The sequence below is a fragment of the Lepidochelys olivacea genome (genome assembly GCF_965140295.1).
Source record: "Lepidochelys olivacea isolate rLepOli2 genome assembly, chromosome: 5".
NCBI classification, from domain to species: Eukaryota; Metazoa; Chordata; order Testudines; family Cheloniidae; genus Lepidochelys; species Lepidochelys olivacea.
The window spans coordinates 98,629,673-98,653,944 of record NC_140415.1 but is presented as its reverse complement, the minus strand read 5'-3'; the positions used below and the strand labels follow the sequence as shown (position 1 = coordinate 98,653,944).

Genomic DNA, 24,272 nt, shown 5'->3' with positions numbered 1-24,272 from the left:
TCTATTTTACAAGAAATAGATCCAAACTTGCATAGCAAAGATGTTCCAAACATTGCCAGGTATCTTACAATCAGCTCTTATGCTTGGACACCTATCAGACAATCACACTTGGACCTGAATCCTATCGTCAAATCTATGGTACAGGTTTCTGGTAAAGTGCTGAAATCTGTAATTTAGAATCCACAGAATTATGCTGCAGACAGAATATTTTATGCTGGATCTGGATCAGTACCATATTAGGGTTAAATGATTACTGGAAGGGGATGGGAAGCTGAGCAACAGCTCCTATGTATTCAAAGGCTGAATATATAATAAAGTAAACAAATGATTTGGTCTAGTAAAAAGCGATAAAACTGGGAGAAATCCGAGAACATTAAGGGGGCATTTAGGCTGAATATGAAGGGGTTTTTGTGACAGTGAAACTTTGGGTATGTCTACTCTGCAAAGTAAGCCCGGGCCCAGATTCAGACTTGAGCCCAAACCCTCTTCTGTTTACACACAAATCTCTTGGGCTCAGACCTAGGTTCTAGGACCCTGCAGGGGTGGAGGGTATGGACCCAGGATTTAAGCTCTGTTGCTTTACAGTGTAGATGCAGCCTACTCTGACTTGGTCCTGAGAGTCTGCCAAAAGTATCCCATAGTTCCATGGGCCAACTTCCTTTGTCCGCTCTGTCCTTAGCATCTCCAATCCACTCAAGGGAAACAGACAGAATCCCCATTGGTGTAATGCAGCAGCTTGATAGGTCAGTGTTCAACCCTTCCATTGTCTTCCCAACACTGAGCTACAAACCCACCATGAGACTCTTCTGGGTTTGCAATAAAGGCTGAGCAGAAGAAGTCTTTTGCAAAGCGTACTGCTTCATGGTCATGGGAGCACAGCCAGATTTGGGTAAATCTCTGGTATAAAGCCAGCAAAACTGTATCCTTTAGTCAGAGTACTTAGAATGACCACGTGTACCAGGAAATAGCAAAGAAGCTGGCAGCATTGCAAATTTACTGGCTCGGTGACCAGTTCATGGAGTGGATTAACATTACTCTGGTCTCAAACCAGGGATCAGAACTGCACCTTGGGCAACTCACTGACTTCATGACCGTTTTATGAGGAGTTTGACTGAAAACAGTGAACTGTGGGAAGGGGAAGGGGAAATGTTTTCCATTTACTAATCTAGTCCATGTCAGTTAGAAGTAGTCCATGCAGTCCATAGGTGACAAAACTCTTTGTGCCATATTTGACTAGAGTTTGAAATTTGGTCCAGAAATGTGGCCGGGGAAAGGAGGGGGGATAAGGAGGATGGCTGTGGAGTTCTATGTGTTTGTGGGCAGCCATAACAGGCTAAGCCATGCGGAAGCTAAGAAATCATCCTGTTGATTCAGTCATGAATTATGACCCAGTTCCTGGTGCTGATAGCTGTAAACTTTTCTTGAAACAGGAACTCCAGATAGGCAGTCACATTTCAGAAAAGGAATCATTTTCCTGGGCCACCTTGGTAGCTGACCAGCCAACTCCACTCATAGATGTGCTGTTCAGTCACTATACGTATGAACACTTCAGCTGCATACGCTGCAGGTTTCTGACCAGCAGACTAGAATAACATCTCTCTGTGTCAATTGGGCACAAAAAGGACTGTTATGTCCTCCAAAATATGGAAGGCCTGAAATGATAGAAAAAGCTTTTGGAGCTCAGCCACTGATGCTCCCACCTCGCAAGGCCAAGTAGTTCTACAATTTTTAGAAAGCAAAAACCAGCTTTCAAATTAACTTTCCATTGTTCCTGTACTTCTGTTGCTGGGATTAAGCAGGCTGTGTCCAGGGAGCTTCTGTGGTCTGAAGCTTGGAAAAGTAACATTTTAAGTCCTTGAAATACAACAAGAAGTTTGTCTATGCTCCTGCTCTGAGTTTATCTGAGACAATATCCCTCTGTATCTTGTCCTGTTCCAGGCCCCTTGACCTCTTCTTGGCTGCAGCACCTCCACCGCTCACCTATACTGCAGCAGAAGCCTGAACCTTCACCTTGCACCTTCACAGACTGTTTCCATGATGAACATATGGTTGAAATTCTGGAGTTGGCCAACAAGCAGGTCCAGCACCAAAGATGGAGGGACTTATAGAGAGAGGAAAGTCATGGCGAGAGGCAAGAGGAAAGGCTCAGGTTTGAGGGCAGGATTTCAACATGGGAGCTGTCTCTTGTTTTGCAGTTCCTGGAACAGGAATGGTGGCTAAAGGTAGAGGACAGAGCTGAGCAGCTGATATCACTAATGGCCACAAGAGTATCAGCTCTTGCTGCATCACTCATATCGGAGCTTGACTCTCTTTCACCGTGCCTTGTGATGCAGTCCAGAAACAGCTGGGAAAAACTCCATGGCTGGGTGGCCCACGCAAGCAGGCCCCATGAACGACTGGGAAAGGCAACTTTGCCCCTTGCTATCCTCCATATAGACCCCCTCCCATCTCACCCAGCACCGAGTGGCAAAAGGGAAAAGAAGGGCAAGGAGAATAGGGGGTGGGGGCAGGGGACATGCAACAGTAGGGGGTTTCTGTTTGCTCTTGTTCATGCGCTTTTTTTTTTTTAAAAAGGGTTCTGTTGTGTACTGGTGTTTTGGTGTGGTAATGGCCACTGGCCTTCCTGGCAATGGGTTAACGGCGTACTTTCCTGATACATGTTTATAAATAAAGCTTTTGATTTTATCATCAAGAAAGTGTATTGCTATCACTGCATCACATCACACAATGTACATTTCAAATTATAAAGGTAAAACACATGATTAGGGACAATTAGGAATTAATATGCAAACACTAGTCCTCTAAACAGTTAGCTACCTCAATCCGTATTTTAATCACTTCCTTACGTCAGTCCATACTGTGGACCAACCACCCAACCCCATTCGGGAAGTGGTCATAAGCATATTGCATGACAATCAACCTTCCACCCCTCCCCAACCTTCCACCCCTCCCTCACCATCAATCAATGAGTTCCATCCACCCACCCCCGACAAGCACATTCACAAATGTACTATTCTTCTTCTTCCATTGGGCCATGCAAGTTTATAATGTGCGAGCACAAAGCATCCCTGACTTCTGCCTGGGTACATCCAGCTCCAGCAGTGGCTTCTGACTGAGTGTACTGATTCAGTGGCCCCTATCTGTCATAGCTCCATTCAGGAGGAAATGACTCGCCTCTGGCTTTGCAAAGATTGTGAAGAGCACAGCAAGCCACAGTACAGCATTGACAGTAATACAGACACTGGAATCCAAATGGGTCATAAACATCTCCAATGGGATTTCAATCTGCCAAAAGCACTTTCAACAACCATTCTACACCAGCTGAGAGCGTAATTAAAACATCTTTTGCCAGGGCTTCTAAAAGCAAGGTACAGTTTCATAAGTCAAGGCAAAAGGGGTTACATGGGGTCCTCCAGAAAATGGTGTGGACAGTGACTCTGTTGATGACAGTGTCATCTGGTGGATGTAGCGTCCCAGCCTGTTTATCCTCAAAGTCACAAAAGGGACTGACCTAGCCTCTGGCCATCTCACTTTTTTAGGGTAATTGTGGTGTGATCACATTTGAAGATTCAGCCCAATAAGCATTTCTTTATGGCTGTTGACTTAGTGGGAGTTATGAAATATACAATGAAAACAGGACTGGGTACTTAGTATTAAAACAGGTGCAAAATATTTCTAATGAAATGCAAAAGCCCTGAAAAATTGTATTTTCTGCATTTTGTTATTAATTTCACCACGGACCCATCTATATACACAAAACTCATTATTTGTGTGCAAACTTTTCTAAGCAAAAACGGGCCAATTTTGAGGCCAAAAATGATGTCACAAATGAGAAAACTTTATAGAAACAGAAAAAATGTGTGCCTGCATGTGCCTGTGTATCCATGCATGCTCGGGAATGAAGATTCACAAAGGCAAATATTTGCATGGATGAAAACATTAACAGATAAAACCAGTAATTTTTTCCACAGGTCTAGTTAAAAGTTTTTCTACAGTTGTCAGCTAGAAATAGAACACCCGCATCTCAGGCTTCCTTTTAGAGAGTTCATCCAAAAAATGTCTCTGGATATCAGTCCTAAAACTATGGAAACAAAAGAGCCTGCTATATTTAAACATATCTCTCTGTACTTGATAATGTGCACTGAAACTAGATAGTATTATTAAGCAAAGTCTTTTCAAACAGAAAATTATACAAAATTATGAAAAGATACGAAAGTTGCTCTTCAGCTCTTCAGCTCTTCAGGTTCCATTCCAGATTTTTGAAATCTGTATGTAAGTGTATCTTTTTCCCCCTAAATGGTCTTATACATGGCAAAATAAGTACATTTCTCTTCAGCTATTACCACCTTTTGCAGTCCTCCCATCAAATCTTAACAATTAGGAATGTATGAGCCAGATCCATTTCACAGGAACTGGTGCTGGTGATCCAGCAGGCAGAATTCATCACTGCAAATCTGTATGAAATCAATGATCCACTGTGCTGTAAGGATGCACTCTCTTATTGGAAGTGTCATCATTCACAAAAGACATACATACAGAGTTGTGACCACTTGTTAGCAAAGATTCCCTGACATTTTATATATGAGTTAAGGGATTAACGTGGCTAGCGTGGCCAAATACCAGTGTGGCTGACTATTGTAACTGTCCTTACATAGTACATGCGCTTAGTGTGAATAGAACTGTTAAGAAAGGCTTTCACAGTAAGCAAAACTTTGAAATAAATCAGTCAGTGATGAATACATTGTATCCCAGTTATTTTCATGGTATCAGGTATGTCATTATATCTTCACTGAAGGAACAATCAGAAGAAGGAGCTGGGCAGTATGGGAGGAAAGAATACAGACATAAATAGCCAGAATAATAGTAAGATGAATCAAGAAAACAATTAGCCAAACACAGGGTTTGGGGCTTTGTTTCTTAAATGTTCTCTTTTTTCAAGTTTACTTGAGCGACTAAATCCTTTTCCAGATTCACAAACTACTGTACACTGGAGTAGTGGCTGATAAAAAGGTCTTGCTCCTGGTCTCAGCGTAATCAATAGCAAAGCTGTCATGGAGCCAAATGCTCTGCTGGGGGAAGCTGGTATAGCTCCACGGAAGTCGTGGAACTGTGTCAATTGGCACCAGCACAGCATATGTCCCATTGCCTTGCAAGTGCTGGATTGGATACAAAGAAAGCAGTGACATGGCAAAGCTTTAAAAACCTACCTTGTCTCCTTCTTCAACCTCACAAATTTTATCTCCAGTTGCAGGGTTATAGACTGCAAATTTTTTGCCATTAGTTGCATCATGCCATTCATTATTTATAAATATCTGCAAAGAAATAAGGAAACAAAGAGTGGAACATCATCAATAACACAGATATCGTCGTGGTTTATTACTTGTTGCAATGAAATATTAGTATGGTGTCACCTGATAGCTATCCAACGATCCTTTTTTGTTTTAGGTCCCTATGCATCAATGGGGAATAGGCCCCTTCGAGTTCTGCAGAGTAAATACGGATAAATAAATGTGGAATTTTAAAGATTTTGAAAATTTCAGTAACATTCACCTATCTGCTTCGAGTCACCAATGACTTAAAAAATGCAGACATTCGCTCATGGCTTTCATCTCATATAATAAAATAATTGCTTCTTTAAGATCATTGGCACTCAGGGAACTAGCACAAGTGGATAGAAGGCAGTATATGACCTACAGAGCCTTCTATCCACTTTCACAACTACTGCAGCTCCTCTAGTATTAATAAACCCCTTCAACATGGGTAGAGACGGCAGATGGAATGGTGTAGCAGTATATTCTCCTGTCCTGCTCCGCAGGCATACAGGAATCTCTTTGAGAAACTGAGCTCTGTGCTGCACAGGGAATGTAAACTCCCTGTATAGCCCTCTTGAAATCCTGTCTCCCTTTTGCCCAGCAGAACCACACAGGTTTTGCTGCCAGGGGAGCCTTTGTGTCTCAGAGGCAGAAGATTTGTCACCTAACAGAAGACGACAAACAACTAGGTCAGAGCAGTCATAGATGTTTTGGAGAGAGCAATTTTATTTAACTGTTTATCTAACTTTTCTTTCATTTCCTTTCAAACAACATGTGTCTCTGAAATGAAAGACAACACTAAAGTGCTGCAGCCAATTTAATGAAATCTACAACAAAGAAGGAACCATTGAGGCATAGTGCAAGAGCAAGAAAATGTGGTTTGTACACTCCTTTACTTCCATATCACAGGAGAAAAATAAAAAGGAACTCTAATCTCTGTGATTTTATTTCCAAATCCCTCTGGCCTGCGGACTGGTGCTTCATTAAATATGATCCTAATAAAAAGCTTATTTAAAAGCAGAAATGTAATGATATTAATCTTTTACAGGAACTAAGGAATCTATTTCATTTCATGGAGGAGTATCCACAGATCAAGAGGCATTTACTAAAATGACACTGCTTATTTAGCCAAAACATGGATTGTCTTTGTAACGATTAGATGGATCTTAAAGACACATTGCACGTATATTTCAAAATGCATGCAACAATGCTGGAAACTTATTAAAACGGTTATAATACTATAAATTATTGTGTTATTTAAGTGAAAACACTGTGCAATGAGATACATTCTAAATATAGTGGGTCAAATTGCATTCTCAGCTACGTGGGGGAAACCGCACTGACTTCAGTAGGTTGCACCATGACCTGAGAGCAGACCATGGTGCACAGTAACTTGTTTCCATGTTAATTCTAGAGTATTACAGATGGATTGTGAAACAAGGTCTATAGTTAAGGTTGACTATGTGTTTTCATTCCAAAGGAGTCCCATATCCTTCCAGTCAGTGTTTGAAATTATGTAGGGCATGATGAAGCGCTTCAGAGCAGCCCTGCATCATCCTGCAGGAGCCCTTCCCTTGTTCTGCACACACATTGAGAGTATCCTACTGTTTTCTAGCAAAGGTTTGTGTGGGACAGAATTTCTTTGTTGTTCCAGCCCCCCTGACAATCTGCATAGTGGGGGTGCAGAGAACCGTTGAACCAAACTGTAAACCCTGTATATGATGGAAACCACTTCAAGCCAAGGGGTGCCGCAGCACGCCCAGCATTCCTAGTTCCAACACCTATGTTTGTTTTATCATTTTTTTAAATTTTTTTTGTTTTAAAAACAACACACCCCTAGGAAGTTTCACACAGACACAAAGTTAAGCTCTCAAAAGTCTGGCAACGCAAAAGTGAAGGCTGTATGTATGCATTACAATAGTGTGGGCCTATTTTTCTGCTGGTGCTGAGCTGCACCAAATTTACACCGGCAAGGAACTTGGTGCATGGTCTTTAATTACATAACCACATAGTATTTTTAGGCAAGATGGTTACCAACTTTAGTTCCCAGGAGAGCTCCACTTTGCAACCTTAATGTTCTTTTAATTTTGGGGGTGTGTGTGTGTGTGTGTATGGATTTTAAAACGTATCTGCTATAGTGTTATATATTTTGTGAAAAGGGGATTTCCAATCATAGGAAATGAGAAAAAAATTGTTTTCTGATATACCGTACTGTTTTTGTGATTACGTCACCACCCACTTGAGTGTCTTCATTGGATCCCAGTCATCCACCACATCAGATTAGCATTTCTTGGCCTTACACAACTTCGCTCCACCCTATATCTCTGATTAAATCTTTTATCATGTCTGTCTGACCATTTTCCCTCTATAAATGACACCAGACTTGATGTTCCATTTATCTCCTTCTCTCACATTTTTCTCTGTGCCTTATTCCATGCTTTTGCCTTTGCCTGGAATACCTTCCTCACCCCAGGTAACCAAACCAGCAACTGGTTCTCATTCCAATGATTTCTAATGACTAACTTCTTGCACGGTCCACACTAGAAGTGGGCTAGTATGTGACATTTAAAAACTAATCAAAACAGTAAGCTATTCTCCCCTCTGGTTATCCTGTCTTATTGGTTTCTGTCTTTTCGATTTTAAGCTCTTATATAGGACTGAGCACGTTGTTGGCAATTAACAAACATAATGAATAACAAAAAATGTACTGTGGCCAGTATAAAGCAAAGATAATTAAACTGGTTTATGCAGCAACCTTAAAACTGCTGAGATCACATCCAAAGATTATTTCATATTTGCCAGGAACTGCATTACATATGTAGCTTTAACCTTTATACAGGCAGAAAGAGCAGCACATGCCAGTTTTCCTTTTTATAGCTGGAACAACCACCCTCACGCACAGATAGGAACATTGAGATATCCTGGCACAGAAGCACACTTTAATAAAACTAGATGGAATGGATATCATTATCCATCATCAGTAACATTAAACACACAAATGACGTCACTCACACAGGAAAACATTTGATTATCTTATTTGCAAATTCACTCTCACTCTGGAATAATCCCCCGCAAGAAGTAAATATTTGAATTCCTTAGAATGTCTGGATGACAACAGAGTCAAATGTGAGCACTTTCTTCAAAGACAGCAGAGAAGTTTCAGGATTGGCAGGGATAAAATCACCACCCAATCTTATCTGCTTTTTACTCTGAATTTTGTAGTCTATTCCATATGGCACTTTCCTTCCCCTTGGTATTAGGCCACACTGATCGTCCCTAAGCTGACTGCATATGTTCTAAAACTACACAAAATGAGGATTTCATAAATGGGTAATTCTGTCTCTCTCCTTGGTGTTCAGTTACTTGTAAATCCTGCTTGAAGGTTAGTATGAGTGCCTGTACAGCCGGTATAAACAACGTCTCCCTATAAAATGCTGTGAAAGAAACCAAAGCAGTTGCTATCAAAAAGTCAACATTTACCTACAGTTACCAGCAAGGGGTGTTGGAGATACTGCAGTTATTTTCTTTTGTAACTATAAGGAAAATTTGACATCTCACATGTCACCATGGTAAATTAGGGTAAGTGTTTTTCTTTATGGTGAACATTATACCTTGGTAAACTGATTATAATAGTTTTGCATCAAATACTGTGCTCTCTTTTGTGCCTTTAAGACATAGCCTCTTTTTAAGAGTGGTGCAAAACTGGACTGGCCCAGCAGTTGCTGAGAGAGTGAAACAGGAAAAATGCCTCCCCATATATGTCAGATCTGTAGGGTTTAACTATTGAGTGCCTGTAAAATCTTAACATTGATATTGAATTTTAAAAGAGCCAAGTGGGAAGTAATTCACTCAACAGTTGGGTGAAATTCAAGGTACTGGTTTCTATATAAATGTTAACTAGAACAAGGTTTTGTTTATTAACTGGGCTAGATCCACGCTCCATTAAAGACTTCTTCACCAGCTCTGAAGAGCTAAGTTTTCTTTCACAAAAAGTCAACACTTTTTGGTGAAATGCCTCACAAGCAGCATATAGTTTGGTTTAGAAAAGGAAGTAGGAAAAATATCGGTAAGAAATACCCTAATGGGTAAAAAGATTAGTGCTCACACTGGTGCTTGCTGTTACCTTAGCTAGTCTTTATTGTGGGCATTATTATATAAGACCACCAATAGTGAAAATAAGTACCCTCCCCTATCAAGTATTCTCCATTATCTGTGGATCCAGATCCCTCACCCTCTGCATTATATTTTACAACAAGCTCTAACTCTACCACTGTCGTTCATAGTGGGTTTTTTTTAGCAGGCATATATCTATGATCATAGCTAAAACCATCACCTTCTGGCACAAAGCTCCTCCGTCAGTCCCTCATATTACCACCATGGAGCCAAACTCAAAGGGTGCAGCAAGACAAAGCTGCAGCAGAATGAGCATGAGAAAGATTTAATCCCATTTCCAATATCACCCTGTTCTATAGCTCAGCCTAGTAGGAATTTGTTTTAAGTTGCTTGATTTACCACAGGGCAGAAAGCAGGTAACAGCAGAATAAATATATTTATCACATGGTCTTGCAATTTAGCATGTGGATGTCACCACCACATAAATTGTGTAACAAAGGATTTAAATTCATTCGGGAGAATGGAGATTGATTTCCTCAAAAACTAGATATATTACTTAAACTGACTGTGACCAAAAAAGTGGTAAAGGTGGATATTTTGATAAGAAAACCTCAAGTCCACAAAAATATTTCCTAAACTGAGATGCCTACTATCCTACAGTTATATTTTTGTACACATTTTAGATTACACCTCTACCCCGATATAACGCGACCCGATATAACACAAATTCGGATATAACGTGGTAAAGCCACGCTCTGGGGGGGTGGGGCTGCGCGCTCTGGTGAATCAGCGCGTCAGTGTGTCTGGCTCTGACACGCTGCTCTGAGCAGCGTGTTAAGAGTGCTGGGCCGGGGCCGAAGGGTTGGATATGGGGCTGAGAGTCTTGGGGAGCGGTCAGGGGACAGGGAGCAGGGCGGGTTGGATGGTTTGGAGGTTCTGGGGGCGAGGCAGTCAGGGGATGGGGAACAGGGGCATTGGCATCCTGGGGGGCCTGTTAGTGGGTGGGGGTGTGGATAACGGTCGGGGGTGGGATCCAGCCCTGGCTGGGATGATTTAGGGTATGTCTACACTATGGAATAAGGTCGAATTTAAAGAAGTCGGTTTTTTAGAAATCGGTTTTATATATTCGAGTGTGTGTGTCCCCACAGAAAATGCTCTAAGTGCATTAAGTGCATTAACTCGGCGGAGTGCTTCCACAGTACCGAGGCTAGAGTCGACTTCCGGAGCATTGCACTGTGGGTAGCTATCCCACAGTTCCCGCAGTCTCCGCTGCCCATTGGAATTCCGGGTTGAGATCCCAATGCCTGATGGGGCTAAAACATTGTCGCGGGTGGTTCTGGGTACATATCATCAGGCCCCCGTTCCCTCCCTCCCTCCGTGAAAGCAAGGGCAGACAATCATTTCGAGCCTTTTTTCCTGAGTTACCTGTGCAGACGCCATACCACAGCAAGCATGGAGCCCGCTCAGGTAACCGTCACCGTATCTCTCCTGGGTGCTGGCAGACGAGGTACGGCATTGCTACACAGTAACAGCAACCCATTGCCTTCTGGCAGCAGACGGTGCAATACGACTGGTAGCCGTCATCGTCGTGTCCGAGGTGCTCCTGGCCACGTCGGCTGGGAGCGCCTGGGCAGACATGGGCGCAGGGACTAAATTTGGAATGACTTGACCAGGTCATTCTCTTTAGTCCTGCAGTCAGTCCTATTGAACCGTCTTATGGTGAGCAGGCAGGCGATACGGATTGCTCGCAGTCATACTGTACCATCTTCTGCCGGGCAGGCAAGAGATGAGGATGGCTAGCAGTCGTACAGTACCATCTTCTGCCGAGCAGCCATGAGATGTGGATGCATGCAGTCCTTCTGCACCGTCTGCTGCCAGCCAAAGATGTAAAAGATAGATGGAGTGGATCAAAACAAGAAATAGACCAGATTTGTTTTGTACTCATTTGCCTCCTCCCCCGTCTAGGGGACTCATTCCTCTAGGTCACACTACAGTCACTCACAGAGAAGGTGCAGCGAGGTAAATCTAGCCATGTATCAATCAGAGGTCAGACTAACCTCCTTGTTCCAATAAGAACAGTAACTTAGGTGCACCATTTCTTATTGGAACCCTCCGTGAAGTCCTGCCTGAAATACTCCTTGATGTAAAGCCACCCCCTTTGTTGATTTTAGCTCCCTGAAGCCAACCCTGTAAGCCATGTCGTCAGTCACCCCTCCCTCCATCAGAGCAATGGCAGACAATCATTCCGCGCCTTTTTTCTGTGCGGACGCCATACCAAGGCAAGCATGGAGGCCGCTCAGCTCACTTTGGCAATTAGGAGTACATTAAACAGCACACGCATTATCCAGCAGTATATGCAGCACCAGAACCTGGCAAAGCAATACCGGGCGAGGAGGCGACGCCAGCGCGGTCACGTGAGTGATCAGGACATGGACACAGATTTCTCTGAAAGCATGGGCCCTGACAATGCATGCATCATGGTGCTAATGGGGCAGGTTCATGCTGTGGAACGCCAATTCTGGGCTCGGGAAACAAGCACAGACTGGTGGGACCGCATAGTGTTGCAGGTCTGGGACGATTCCTAGTGGCTGCGAAACTTTCGCATGTGTAAGGGCACTTTCATGGAACTTTGTGACTTGCTTTCCCCTGCCCTGAAGCGCATGAATACCAAGATGAGAGCAGCCCTCACAGTTGAGAAGTGAGTGGCGATAGCCCTGTGGAAGCTTGCAATGCCAGACAGCTACTGGTCAGTTGGGAATCAATTTGGAGTGGGCAAATCTACTGTGGGGGCTGCTGTGATGCAAGTAGCCCACGCAATCAAAGATCTGCTGATATCAAGGGTAGTGACCCTGGGAAATGTGCAGGTCATAGAGGATGGCTTTGCTGCAATGGGATTCCCTAACTGTGGCGGGGCCATAGACGGAACCCATATCCCTATCTTGGCACCGGAGCACCAAGCCGCCGAGTACATAAACCGCAAGGGGTACTTTTCAATAGTGCTGCAAGCTCTGGTGGATCACAAGGGACGTTTCACCAACATCAATGTGGGATGGCCAGGAAAGGTACATGATTCTTGTATCTTCAGGAACTCTGGTCTGTTTCAAAAGCTGCAGGAAGGGACTTTCTTCCCAGACCAGAAAATAACTGTTGGGGATGTTGAAATGCCTATATGTATCCTTGGGGACCCAGCCTACCCCTTAATGCCATGGCTCATGAAGCCGTACACAGGCAGCCTGGACAGTAGTCAGGAGCTGTTCAACAACAGGCTGAGCAAGTGCAGAATGATGGTAGAATGTGCATTTGGACGTTTAAAGGCACGCTGGCGCAGTTTACTGACTCATTTAAACCTCAGCGAAACCAATATTCCCACTGTTATTACTGCTTGCTGTGTGCACCACAATATCTTGAGAGTAAGGGGGAGACGTTTATGGCGGGGTGGGAGGTTGAGGCAAATCGCCTGGCTGCTGGTTACGTGCAGCCAGACACCAGGGCGGTTAGAAGAGCACAGGAGGGCGCGGTACGCATCAGAGAAGCTTTGAAAACCAGTTTCATGACTGGCCAGGCTATGGTGTGAAAGTTCTGTTTGTTTCTCCTTGATGAAACGCCCCGCCCCTTGGTTCACTCTACTTCCCTGTAAGCTAACCACCCTCCTCTCCTCCCTTCGATCACCGCTTGCAGAGGCAATAAAGTCATTGTTGCTTCACATTCATGCATTCTTTAATCATTCATCACACAAATAGGGGGATGACTACCAAGGTAGCCCAGGAGGGGTGGTGGAGGAGGGAAGGAAAATGCCACACAGCACTTTAAAAGTTTTCAACTTTAAAATTTATTGAATGCCAGCCTTCTTTTTTTTGGGCAATCCTCTGTGGCGGAGTGGCTGGTTGGCCGGTGGCCCCCTCACCGCGTTCTTGGGTGTCTGGGTGTGGAGGCTATGGAACTTGGGGAGGAGGGCGGTTGGTTACACAGGGGCTGTAGTGGCAGTCTGTGCTCCAGCTGCCTTTGCTGCAGCTCAACCATACACTGGAGCATACTGGTTTGGTCCTCCAGCAGCCTCAGCATTGAATCCTGCCTCCTCTCATAACGCTGCCGCCACATTTGAGCTTCAGCCCTGTCTTCAGCCCGCCACTTACTCTCAGGGACAGCGGTATTTAAAAAGACACATTTTATAAAACAGTGGCTACACTCTTTCAGGATAAACCTTGCTGTTAACATTACATACATAGCACATGTGCTTTCGTTACAAGGTCGCATTTTGCCTCCCCCCACCACATGGCTACCCCCTCAACCCTCCCCTTCCCCGTGGCTAACAGCGGGGAACATTTCTGTTTAGCCACAGGCAAACAGCCCGGCAGGAACGGGCTTCTCTGAGTGTCCCCTGAAGAAAAGCACTCTATTTCAACCAGGTGACCATGAATTATATCTGATTCTCATGAGGATAACACAGAGAGATAAAGAACGGATGTTGTTTGAACGCCAACAAACATACACTGCAATGCTTTGTTGTACAATGATTCCCGAGTACGTGTTACTGGCCTGGAGTGGTAAAGTGTCCTACCATGAAGGATGCAATAAGGCTGCCCTCCCCAGAAACCTTTTGCAAAGGCTTTGGGAGTACATCCAGGAGAGCCGCGAATGCCAGGGCAAAGTAATCCTTTCACATGCTTGCTTTTAAACCATGTATAGTATTTTAAAAGGTACACTCACCAGAGGTCCCTTCTCCGCCTGCCGTGTCCAGGAAGCAGCCTTGGGTGGGTTCAGGGGGTACTGGCTCCAGGTCCAGGGTGAGAAACAATTCCTGGCTGTCAGGAAAACTGGTTTCTCCGCTTGCTTGCTGTGAGCTATCTACAACCTCATCATCATCATCTTCTTCGTCCCCAAAACCTGCTTCCGTGTTGCCTCCATCTCCATTGAAGGAGTCAAACAACACGGCTGGGGTAGTGGTGGCTGAACCCCCTAAAATGGCATGCAGCTCATCATAGAAGCGGCATGTTTGGGGCTCTGACCCGGAGCGGCCGTTCGCCTCTCTGGTTTTCTGGTAGACTTGCCTCAGCTCCTTAAGTTTCACGAGGCACTGCTTCGGGTCCCTGTTATGGCCTCTGTCCTTCATGCCCTGGGAGATTTTGACAAAGGTTTTGGCATTTCGAAAACTGGAACGGAGTTCTGATAGCACGGATTCTTCTCCCCAAACAGCGATCAGATCCCATACCTCCCGTTCGGTCCATGCTGGAGCTCTTTTGCGATTCTGGGACTCCATCATGGTCACCTCTGCTGATGAGCTCTGCATGGTCACCTGCAGCTTGCCACGCTGGCCAAACAGGAAATGAGATTCAAAAGTTCGCGGTTCTTTTCCTGTCTACCTGGCCAGTGCATCTGAGTTGAGAGTGCTGTCCAGAGCAGTCACAATGGAGCACTCTGGGATAGCTCCCAGAGGCCAATACCGTCGAATTGTGTCCACAGTACCCCAAATTCGAGCCGGCAAGGCCGATTTAAGTGCTAATCCACTTGTCAGGGGTGGAGTAAGGAAATCGATTTTAAGAGTCCTTTAAGTTGAAAAAAAGGGCTTCATCGTGTGGACGGGTGCAGGTTTACATCGATTTAACGCTGCTAAATCCGACTTAAAGTCCTAGTGTAGACTAGGGCTTAGTTGGGGATTGGTGCTGCTTTGAGCAGGGGGTTGGACTAGATGACCTCCTGAGGTTCCTTCCAACCCTGATATTCTATGATCCTGGGGGTGATTAGGGCCGCGGGAGTCTCTGGAGGAGACCGTCAGGGGACAGGGAGCAGGGGAGCTTAGATAGGGGGTGGGGTCTTGGGAGGGGTGGTTGGGGCGGGGGAGGTCTCTGGAGGATGTAGTCAGGGGACAAGGAGTGGGGGGGCTGGATGGGTCAGGGGTTCTGAGGGGTCAGTCAGGGGGCGGGAAGTTACTATTAATAACGGAAATGCTCGAGGCCAAAGCAAGTTTGATATAAAGCAGTTTCACCTATAACGCGGTAAAATTTTTTGGCTCCCGAGGATCGTGTTGTATCGGGGTAGAGGTGTATTTGTCTAGGTATCCAAAGAGATATATGCACAGCCTGCAGCCAACAGTGCCTGAACCTCAGGCTTGTCAAAAGTTGTAAAGATAATAAGGTACTATATGACTTCCTAGCAATTTCACATGGTTGATCCTAAGGAGTCCATATGAAATTGTGGATGCTGTGAGGGGGCACAGATGCACAGCAGTCAGGTGGTTAACAAGAAAAAATCCTATGAAGTCATCTAGCTATGTTGCCAAGAAAAGAGACAAAGTAAAAGGTAAATATTAACATAACAGTGCTGGGTGATGCTACAGTATGCCAAATTCATATCTGTCTGTGAAAGGAGTAATAGTAAAACTTACCATTTTGGGAAGTTTTGCAAATATTGGTTTAAGTACTGCATTTAGCATACTGACACAATGCTATTATTTTAGAGTCCCTTACTTATTATTGTTCCTAATGTCACTTCCTCCTTATCCTAACCTTTCACTATGTACAAACCTGTACAATGTACAAGAACACTGAAAATTGCAGTATCCAAACATCTCCGTTAGGATACATTATGACTTTGCTTATACAGGTATGAACTAAAGAAAATGGTGCAAAAAGCCCAAATCCAACCTATACGCAATGGTACATATGTTGTAACCCTGGGAGCTATTTTTTCCAGAGTATGTTGGCAGCTACGCTCCTTTGGAGTGTACACTGCATAGACACATGGGCTGTGGTGCACTGAAAACAGAACCAGCTAGTGCACAAGCCAATGTGAACGGACGCTGCAACAAAGATCAGCCTCTGGCCTGCTTGAATTGCAGTACACTCATTGCCCATGCTTACAAAAGCAGTAGCAGTTATCTTACATCATGGTGTGGTAGTTTGCTGTCAGATAGCCAGGTCTTCCATAGTAAGGTGTTTCTTTTGCCAGATGTTCACCCACAGTTGCACATGCTGTATGAGTGTTCATGTTCACCTGTAAGGACTGGATATGACTCATTGGGTTTAAGAGTTTTTGACAAGTCAAATCTTTGCATCAAGTAACTTTTTACTTAGAAATGTTATGGTGTGCATGGTAGAGCTATTGTTTTCACTGAGATCTTCAAGTAAGATGGCAAGTCTTATAATGACCATACTCTTGTCCTTTCCACTAGAACTAGAAATCAACATTTGTTGTAGATGGATTCTGACACTGTTCTACGGTTCTGAAGCTTTGTATTTCAAAATACAGACCCAGGTGGTAGCTCTACGGTGGCTGCAAGCAAAATCTTATTTGACTGGAATTCATCTTCAGTGATAAAAATATAGTAAAATCCTGATTCTCCAAATTCTCCAAGTCATTGCAGACAATCAGAAATGTGGGAAATTGGCAGCTCTGCAAGGGTTTAGCTTCAGCCTTGTGAGGTTTAGGCAATATTGAAGTCTTAAGGTCCTTGTCTGGGGATTTTATTTGCTTACTTTCACGGTCTGAGCATAGGACTGGGAGCAAGGAACTCCTGAGGTCTGATCCTGGCTTTGAGAATGATTTATTCTATTGCTTTGGGCACCCTTGCCCTTTTTATGGCTCAGTTTCACAATCTGGAAAATATAGATAATATTTCTCCATCCCACAGGTGTATTGTGAAAATTGATTAGTGTTTGCAAGGCACTCTTAAGACAAAGAGTGCTATTATCTTACTATAGTTATTTATCACACACAGACAGCATTTCACCCACAGAGGGTTTGGTGTGAAGTGGAACCTACTGCAGCTCTGCAGAAAGAGAGAAGAAGGTTTCCTGTGCGCGTCTACTATACGCGCACAGACAGCATTTCACCCACAGAGGGTTTGGTGTGAAGTGGAACCTACTGCAGCTCTGCAGAAAAAGAGAAGAAGGTTTCCTGTGCGCGTCTACTATACGCTGTGGAGCACAGCTCTGCAGGACCTCCTTATGTGGGTGACAAAAGGCAGGATTATCTGCTGCATGAATCCTCTGACAGTTGGTCGCCAACTGGCAGCTGGCTACTCTGCAAAGGTTTCAAGTTCCAAAGGTTTCAATAGCAACTGAGGAGTGGTTCCTAAACTACTCTATGGATTCAAAATGAAATTCCTCATCCCCAGCTCTGCAGCAAACCTCAGCGTGCACCCATGTTACTCAAGCTGGCCTCTACAAATTGGATTTACCCCATGTTTATCCTTTGGCAAGAAAGATTTCTATCTAACTGGATATAATTGTTGCCCACTGTAAAATAGTGGGCAGATATGCCAGCCAGGGAAGGTAAAATAACTCCCCCCCCCACAATAAATAAACCAGTTCAATCCAAGGTTCTTTCCTCAGGGCTGGCTTTTATCATCAAAAAAAGACTCAAACAACATCAAAACAACTTAAAACACCTGAACCTGGCAACCAGGTCTCAGTAAGTTGGGAGGGGAAGAGCACACTCTTCTCTACAGGTAACCTTTTCTATGTCCTATAATTCCTGCCATGGAGATACTTCTCACTAAGAGCCATCATATTCCCCCACAGTGCACTCACTACTCAGGCTACCCATTATATTGTTCCAAAGGTGGTCACCTGACTCCCTGGTCATGTGCCCTCAAGACTTGCAGTCCCTCTTGGGAAACTACATTTCCCAGAATGCCTGCTCTTACGAGGCCCAAGGGCCGTAATAGGAGCACTGTACCCAGTTACACTAACATTAAATCAAAAATTTAAAACACAATATTGAAAAATAGCTGGTATCCACTCATGTACACTTACCAACTGTGATAACTGCTCCAAGTTTATAGTCCTGTACTAGAGTTGCCAACTTTCTACTCGCACAAAACCGAACACACTTGCTCTGCCCTCTGCCCCGCCCCTCCTCCGAGGCCCCGCCCCCCAATCACTCCATGCCCTCCTTCTGTCGCTCACTCTCCCCACTCTCACTCATTTTCAGCGGGCTGGCTCAGGGGGTAAGGGTGCACGAGGGGGTGAGGGCTCCGACTACAGGCTCTGGGGTCGGGCCAGGGATGAGGGGTTTGGAGATGCAGGAGGGGGCTCTGGGCTGGGAGTGATGGGTTTGCAGGGTGGGAGGGGGATCAGGGCTGGACCAGGGGGTTGGGGTGTGGGAAGGGGCCAGGCTCCGGGCAGCGCTTACCTCAAGCAGCTCCTGGAAGTAGTGGCATGTCCCCGCTCTGGCTCCTATGTGGAGGCATGGCCTGGCAGCTCTGTATGATGCCTCATTCGCAGGCACCTCCCCTGCAGCTCCCATTGACCATGGTTCCCGGACAATGGGAGCTGTAGAGCTGGCGCTTGGGGTGGGGGCAGCATGCGGAGCTGCTCCTACACATAGGAGCTGGAGGGCTGACATGCCACTGTTTTTGGGAGCTGCAGGGAGCCTGCCTTAGCTCCACTGCACCACTGACTGGACTTTTAACGTTCCGGAGAGCTGTGCTGACCAGAGCCACCAGGGTCCCTTTTTGACTAGGCATTCTGTTCGAAAACCGGACACCTGGCCACCCTATCCTGTACATCTGTGGTTGTTTGATGGGGTATGAATGGAAAATCCCACCAATTCAGCTAAACCTAAAGAGTTCTATGGACCATCAAAAACCAGTCAATTAAACCGGAAACACTATTAAAGGGAATCTGCAGGGTCTGATTCTGCCCCACTTATTTTGTGCTAGATCCACAAAGTGACTTAAGTATTGCAATGCTGAGTATTGCTTCTCTTTTAGGCATCTTGCCACCCAGTGAAAGCCACAGCCCCAAGTTAGGCGCCTAGGCCCTATACAATGCATAGCAAGAATTAGGCACCTAAGATTGGGACCCACAAAAGCCAGCATGCTGCAAGGGGAGCCATCGAAGCTAGTCAATCAGAAATGCTGAGGAGATGGCTATAATATAAACCCTGCCCCTCTCTGAGAGTTAGGTGCCTAAATTCTGGGATTCTCAGCCATGAACTCTCTGCTGGAGTTAGGAGTCTAAGCCATGTTTTGCAAGAAATGCCAGGGAGGCACGCAGGTGAGGAAAAAGGCCTTTCTTATACATTTTAGCACTCACCCAGGACATTGGAGACTTTGGTTGAATTCTCCTCTCTGTCAGGTGTGGAGAATGGGGTTTGAATACAGGTCTCTTGCCAACCAGGGGAGTACTCCAATCACTGGGCCTTAGAGTCATTCCCACTCTCACACTGGCCCAGCGCATATTTAATTATTCATACACATTGGAACAGCTGCAGTAGGAGACACAGAGAGACCTGCAGACTAGAACATCTCATAATCAGCTAACCAGGGCCTCACTTGAGAGGTGGGGGAAAAAAAAAGTTCAAATCCCTGCTCCACATCAGGCAAAGGAGGACACTGAACCCTACATTCCACTTCCAGGAGAGTGCTCTAGCCACACGCTAAAGGCTGAGATGGAGGAGTCCTCCTCATTCTCCCTCTGCCCCGGGGCTGTTTTGTGTGGCAATGCCTACTGGATCAGATGAAATAGGCAGGGGAATGCCTAGTCTGAGGATCTTGCTGGGGTTGAGGCATAAAATAGGTGCCCAAGGGCCTTAGAACGAGCTGGCTGTGCGCATCCTCACTGGCAGAAACATACCTCCTGTAAGGTGGAAATTCAGGATCCTAGGGATTTTAGGTACCTACAGGGTTAGGTGGCAGCTGAGTAGGGATTTGACCCTTTTTTAAAAATTTGAAACCATTTTATTATTTCCTCTTTGCTTCTAGCTGTAATGATTAAAATACATTTTATATTTGTTTCTCTTTTCCTTTATTTACCGTAAGTGATTTAACTTTCCACACACCATGTTTTTCCCTCAGACACTGTGAAGAGCAGCGGTGGCAAGAGAAATATTGTTTTTTCTGCTACCTCATGTAATTTAACTACCTGATAAGTAACTAATTGTGCTTTGATACCTGGCTGTTGGAGCGCCATAGGACCTGCTCTTTTCAGAAGCATCACAACAGAAATAATTTGTTAAACAATCATTGTCTAATTCTTTAGTGTAACAAAGTAAAATATTTACCAGTACATGTGAGCCAATCTTACATACCTAAAATACTCACGAATGTCATCGGCACATCTCTTAAGGAGTTTTGGGTATAGAAGGAATTCAGGATCATGCCCCAATTCAGGATCCAAACTCTCTTTAACAATTTAAAAATTAATCCATCCAAATTAAGAACATAAGAATGGCCATACTGGGTCAGACCAAAAGTCCATCTAGCCCAGTATCCTGTCTTCCAACAGTCACCAATTCCAGGTGCCCCAGAGGGAATGAACAGAACAGACAATCAAGTGATCCATCCCTGGTCACCCATTCCCAGCTTCTGGCAATTGACTCTTGAGTGTGTTAAATATCTCTTTAGAATGCTTAGTTCATGCTTTATGAGAAGGGTACAGACTATGATCTGGGAATACTTATATCATCATAGAAATACCTCTGGATTAAATGGATCTAATTTATTTAGGGCCACATTGCTCCTGGTTGTAGAAAAACCTGTGAAAGGGGCCCATGGTGTGAGGAAAAGTCCATGAGGGTCCCCTGGAGAGTTTTCCCTAGATCATTCTAAGGAGGGCAGAGGGTTGCAGTTTTCCCATGTTGTACAGGGAGATGGTCCAGTCCTTAGAATCTACAAATATTTGAGAATCTGCTGGAGTCCAAGGAGAGTGAAGATTGAAAAGTTTGTACAACTGCACTGGTTCTGGGCCCCCCAGGCCTTTCTGTTGGTCCCTGAAGCTTAACTTCAGTGATGCCACACTACCTGGGCTTTGCCATCAGCTGGTTCTCCTGGAAGCCGCATAAAGGGTCGGGGAGGGGAGGGTGCTAGGAAAGTCAGTCCAGCCTTAGACAATATTAGCTTGTCAGAGAATTAGTCATGGGTTGGTAGTGTGGTATTAGGATGATGTATTTGTAACCTTGTGTATGCTTCCCACCCCCTGCCCTATCCTGGTCCCCTCATCCCAGCTCACCATCTCATTTTATGTGGTCTCCTGGCCCATAGACAGTCCTCAGTGAGATTTTGGAAAAGGAGGAAAGTGCTATGTAGGGCAGAGGTGAAACTGGTTCCCTCTACACGTACAGCTGTGAATCATGATTGGAACCATAATTATTTACATATTCAATGATCTTTTCATATGCTGGATTTGACCCTTTGTTCAATCCCTGAGTACACGATAATGCACATGAAACTCTGAATTAGTTGAAAGCTGTATACCTTCACATATAGGGAAATACCTTCCTCATGGCAAAGTCTCTGATGAGGCTCTTGTGCATTAGTTATTTCAGCAAAAAGATGAAACACTCAAGAAACATATTCCTATTAATACACTTTTTAGATGGCAATGTAAAAACATCTGATATGACAACTATTCTGTGGTTACCTACAGAATCTCTCCTATTAGTGAAAGTTTTTTCTAAGTGAGTTTATGCTGGCTAAGAAAGAAAGCAGTGGGGAATGGGGAGGAATATTCCAGTTTATGCTTTTCAGATCTTCAATAACTTGGGGCATCACCTTGTCCTCATTCCTTTTTGTTTGTAGTTTAATTCAGCAGTTGAAAATGCATCATTGCAGTTCCTAAAGTATCTTTCCTGGATTAAGCCCTTTATACTCTGAGACAGGAATAGCCCAAGTGAGCTATCACATAGCAGAACTATACTGCACTTGCACAGGTTTAACGGCTTGTTAAATATTTACAAAATGAGGTCCCAAACCTGAAGTCTTTATTCATGAAAAATAGGTACCAAAAGCAATTTGGGGTCTCCCTGAAAATGGGGTGCAGAGTTGGGTCCAAAAGAGCTGACCTTGAGTGGCACTGAGCTCTCCAGATTATACCCTAATGTTTGAAAAGAAGTCAAGTTTTGACTCTAGTGAGAAGTTAAAATTCAATGCCATGCATATTTGTATTTTGGAAAAAACTGAAGTTTAGCTCACGAAGTCGCAACAAGAACACTTTCTTGATTGTTTTACTTGGGAACTTTTCTAGACAGCAGTAACATACTATGTGGCATTTTGCTGTATGTCCAGAATCTGAGATAGCCACGGCCAGCAAAAGCTACAATTGTTACAGAAGTTTCTCAGTTTCTCTTTATTGCTGTATTTCACTTTGCTCTACCAAACACTACCTGAAAGTCTGAGATTGCAGAAACTTTGCTGTTTGTTCAAAGTTCAGTCTCTCTTGCAACTCTCTGTGTACTGTGGTATGAAACACATAAAGTGTCTTTTTAAGGCAGGAATACAAGTCTGGTTTTAGGGTTAGCCTAGAGGATCCATTTCATGCTTACCTTATCTGTGTTTTTAAATGCATATGGAAAGAATTTGCTATTGTACAAGGTTCCTGATAATACTGACTAATTAGCAATGGTGGACTTTAGCTGTTTTATTGATAGTTACTTGCTTAGCAAGACAAACAGGTTTATTATCTGTAGGAACATATGTCAAATGCAGGAGGACCCTTGCTTTAATTTTATTAAAAAACAAAACAAAACAAAAAACCTTCCTCCAGACCAACATCATTGGCATAATTCTTAAAATCTGTTTGTAAATATCCCAGTTTATTTAAAAATTAGACTAATTGTTAACATATTCTACAATTATCTTTTATTTTCTTGCTGCTGTTCATTGCAATGATGTAAATGTTTCCTTCTCTGGCTCATTTACACTTTCCAGGATACTTATGACCACAGGTCTTAGCTTCTGAAAAAAATATGGACAGCACACCAAAAAATAGTAGTATAAAACTTACCAACTCCTTGGAAGAGTTTCTCAAGACAGAAGAGATCAGAGAGTGTTCCCAGAAATTACACTATAAGAATTAAATCTAGGTAAACATTTGTAAATACACAATTGAGTAGTGAGACGAGGTGGGTGAGGTAATATGTTTTATGGGACCAACTTCTGTTGGTGAAAGAGACAAGCTTTCAAGCTTACACACAGCTCTTCAGAAAAGATATTATCTCACCCACCTTGTCTCTCTAATATCCTGGGACCGACATGGCTACAACACTGCAAACAATAATTGAGTTAGTGTTATTTCTTTGGTTTGAACAAAACTACTTATGGTAAGTACATATATAGTCTTATATGAATGCCTAAGGCAAGTTAATAAACATGCATACTAACCTTAGTATACTTAATTTTCAGATCACTGAGTGGTGCAGGCATCGCTGGAGCAGAGTTGCTATCTGGGATTTGTTTTTTCGTATTTTCAGTTGACATGTTTAGTTAGCTCCTGAAACACAGGTGAAATGAGGAATCAGAGAAGCTGAGTGATTTTGTCCTGACTGAGCATTTAGCTTTATTTGTGCTATTTTGTCTGAACTGGCTATGGTATATTTGCATACAAGACTATGATTGGATGAAAGATTTCACTGCAAAAAGAAAATGACACTACTTATTTCTAACACCAAGGGCACTAGTGTTTTCACTTAGGTTGAAATCTGTATGATGCAAATTCTTCAGAAATAAACTGTATTGAAAGACATTATGAAAGTTTGCAAATATTAGAACATTGCTTGTAATCTTTCTTAGATCAGGCAGGTCCAGAAATTCGAATCTGGGCTCTTCAGCTTTGGAGGTAGAGACAAATTTGTTAGTTCTGGGTGCAGGCAAAGCCTTTTGCACGAGAGAGCCAGGCAGAATAACTTCCAGAGCTGTAAAGTACTCAACTGTGATTTTAATACGCTTGGAACAAAATCACAATTCCTGTCGACAACACTTATTGTCAGAGAACATGTGGAATGAGGACTAATGTATTAATATAAGGTCCTCATATCCTTACCAATACCAAGTAATTTAAGGGAGGGACAAAATGATGGACCTGCCTGATCCAAGAAAGAAAATTTGGAGATAAAAACAAAAAATTGCCT

General features: G+C 43.8%; 1 protein-coding gene across 1 annotated transcript in view; it reads right to left on the bottom strand.

Annotated features, from left to right (window-relative positions):
• Nucleotides 1-23,704, bottom strand: part of ALDH1A1 (aldehyde dehydrogenase 1 family member A1) — a 55,811-nt gene extending 32,107 nt beyond the window's left edge. The window contains exons 1-2 of the mRNA XM_084627991.1: nucleotides 23,527-23,704; nucleotides 5,208-5,312 (exon numbers count right to left, since the gene is read on the bottom strand). Coding sequence (XP_084484117.1) covers nucleotides 5,208-5,312; nucleotides 23,527-23,622 — 201 coding nt within the window. The 5' untranslated portion in view covers nucleotides 23,623-23,704. The remainder of the gene's footprint in view (nucleotides 1-5,207; nucleotides 5,313-23,526) is intronic.
• Between the last annotated feature and the right edge of the window lie 568 nt (nucleotides 23,705-24,272).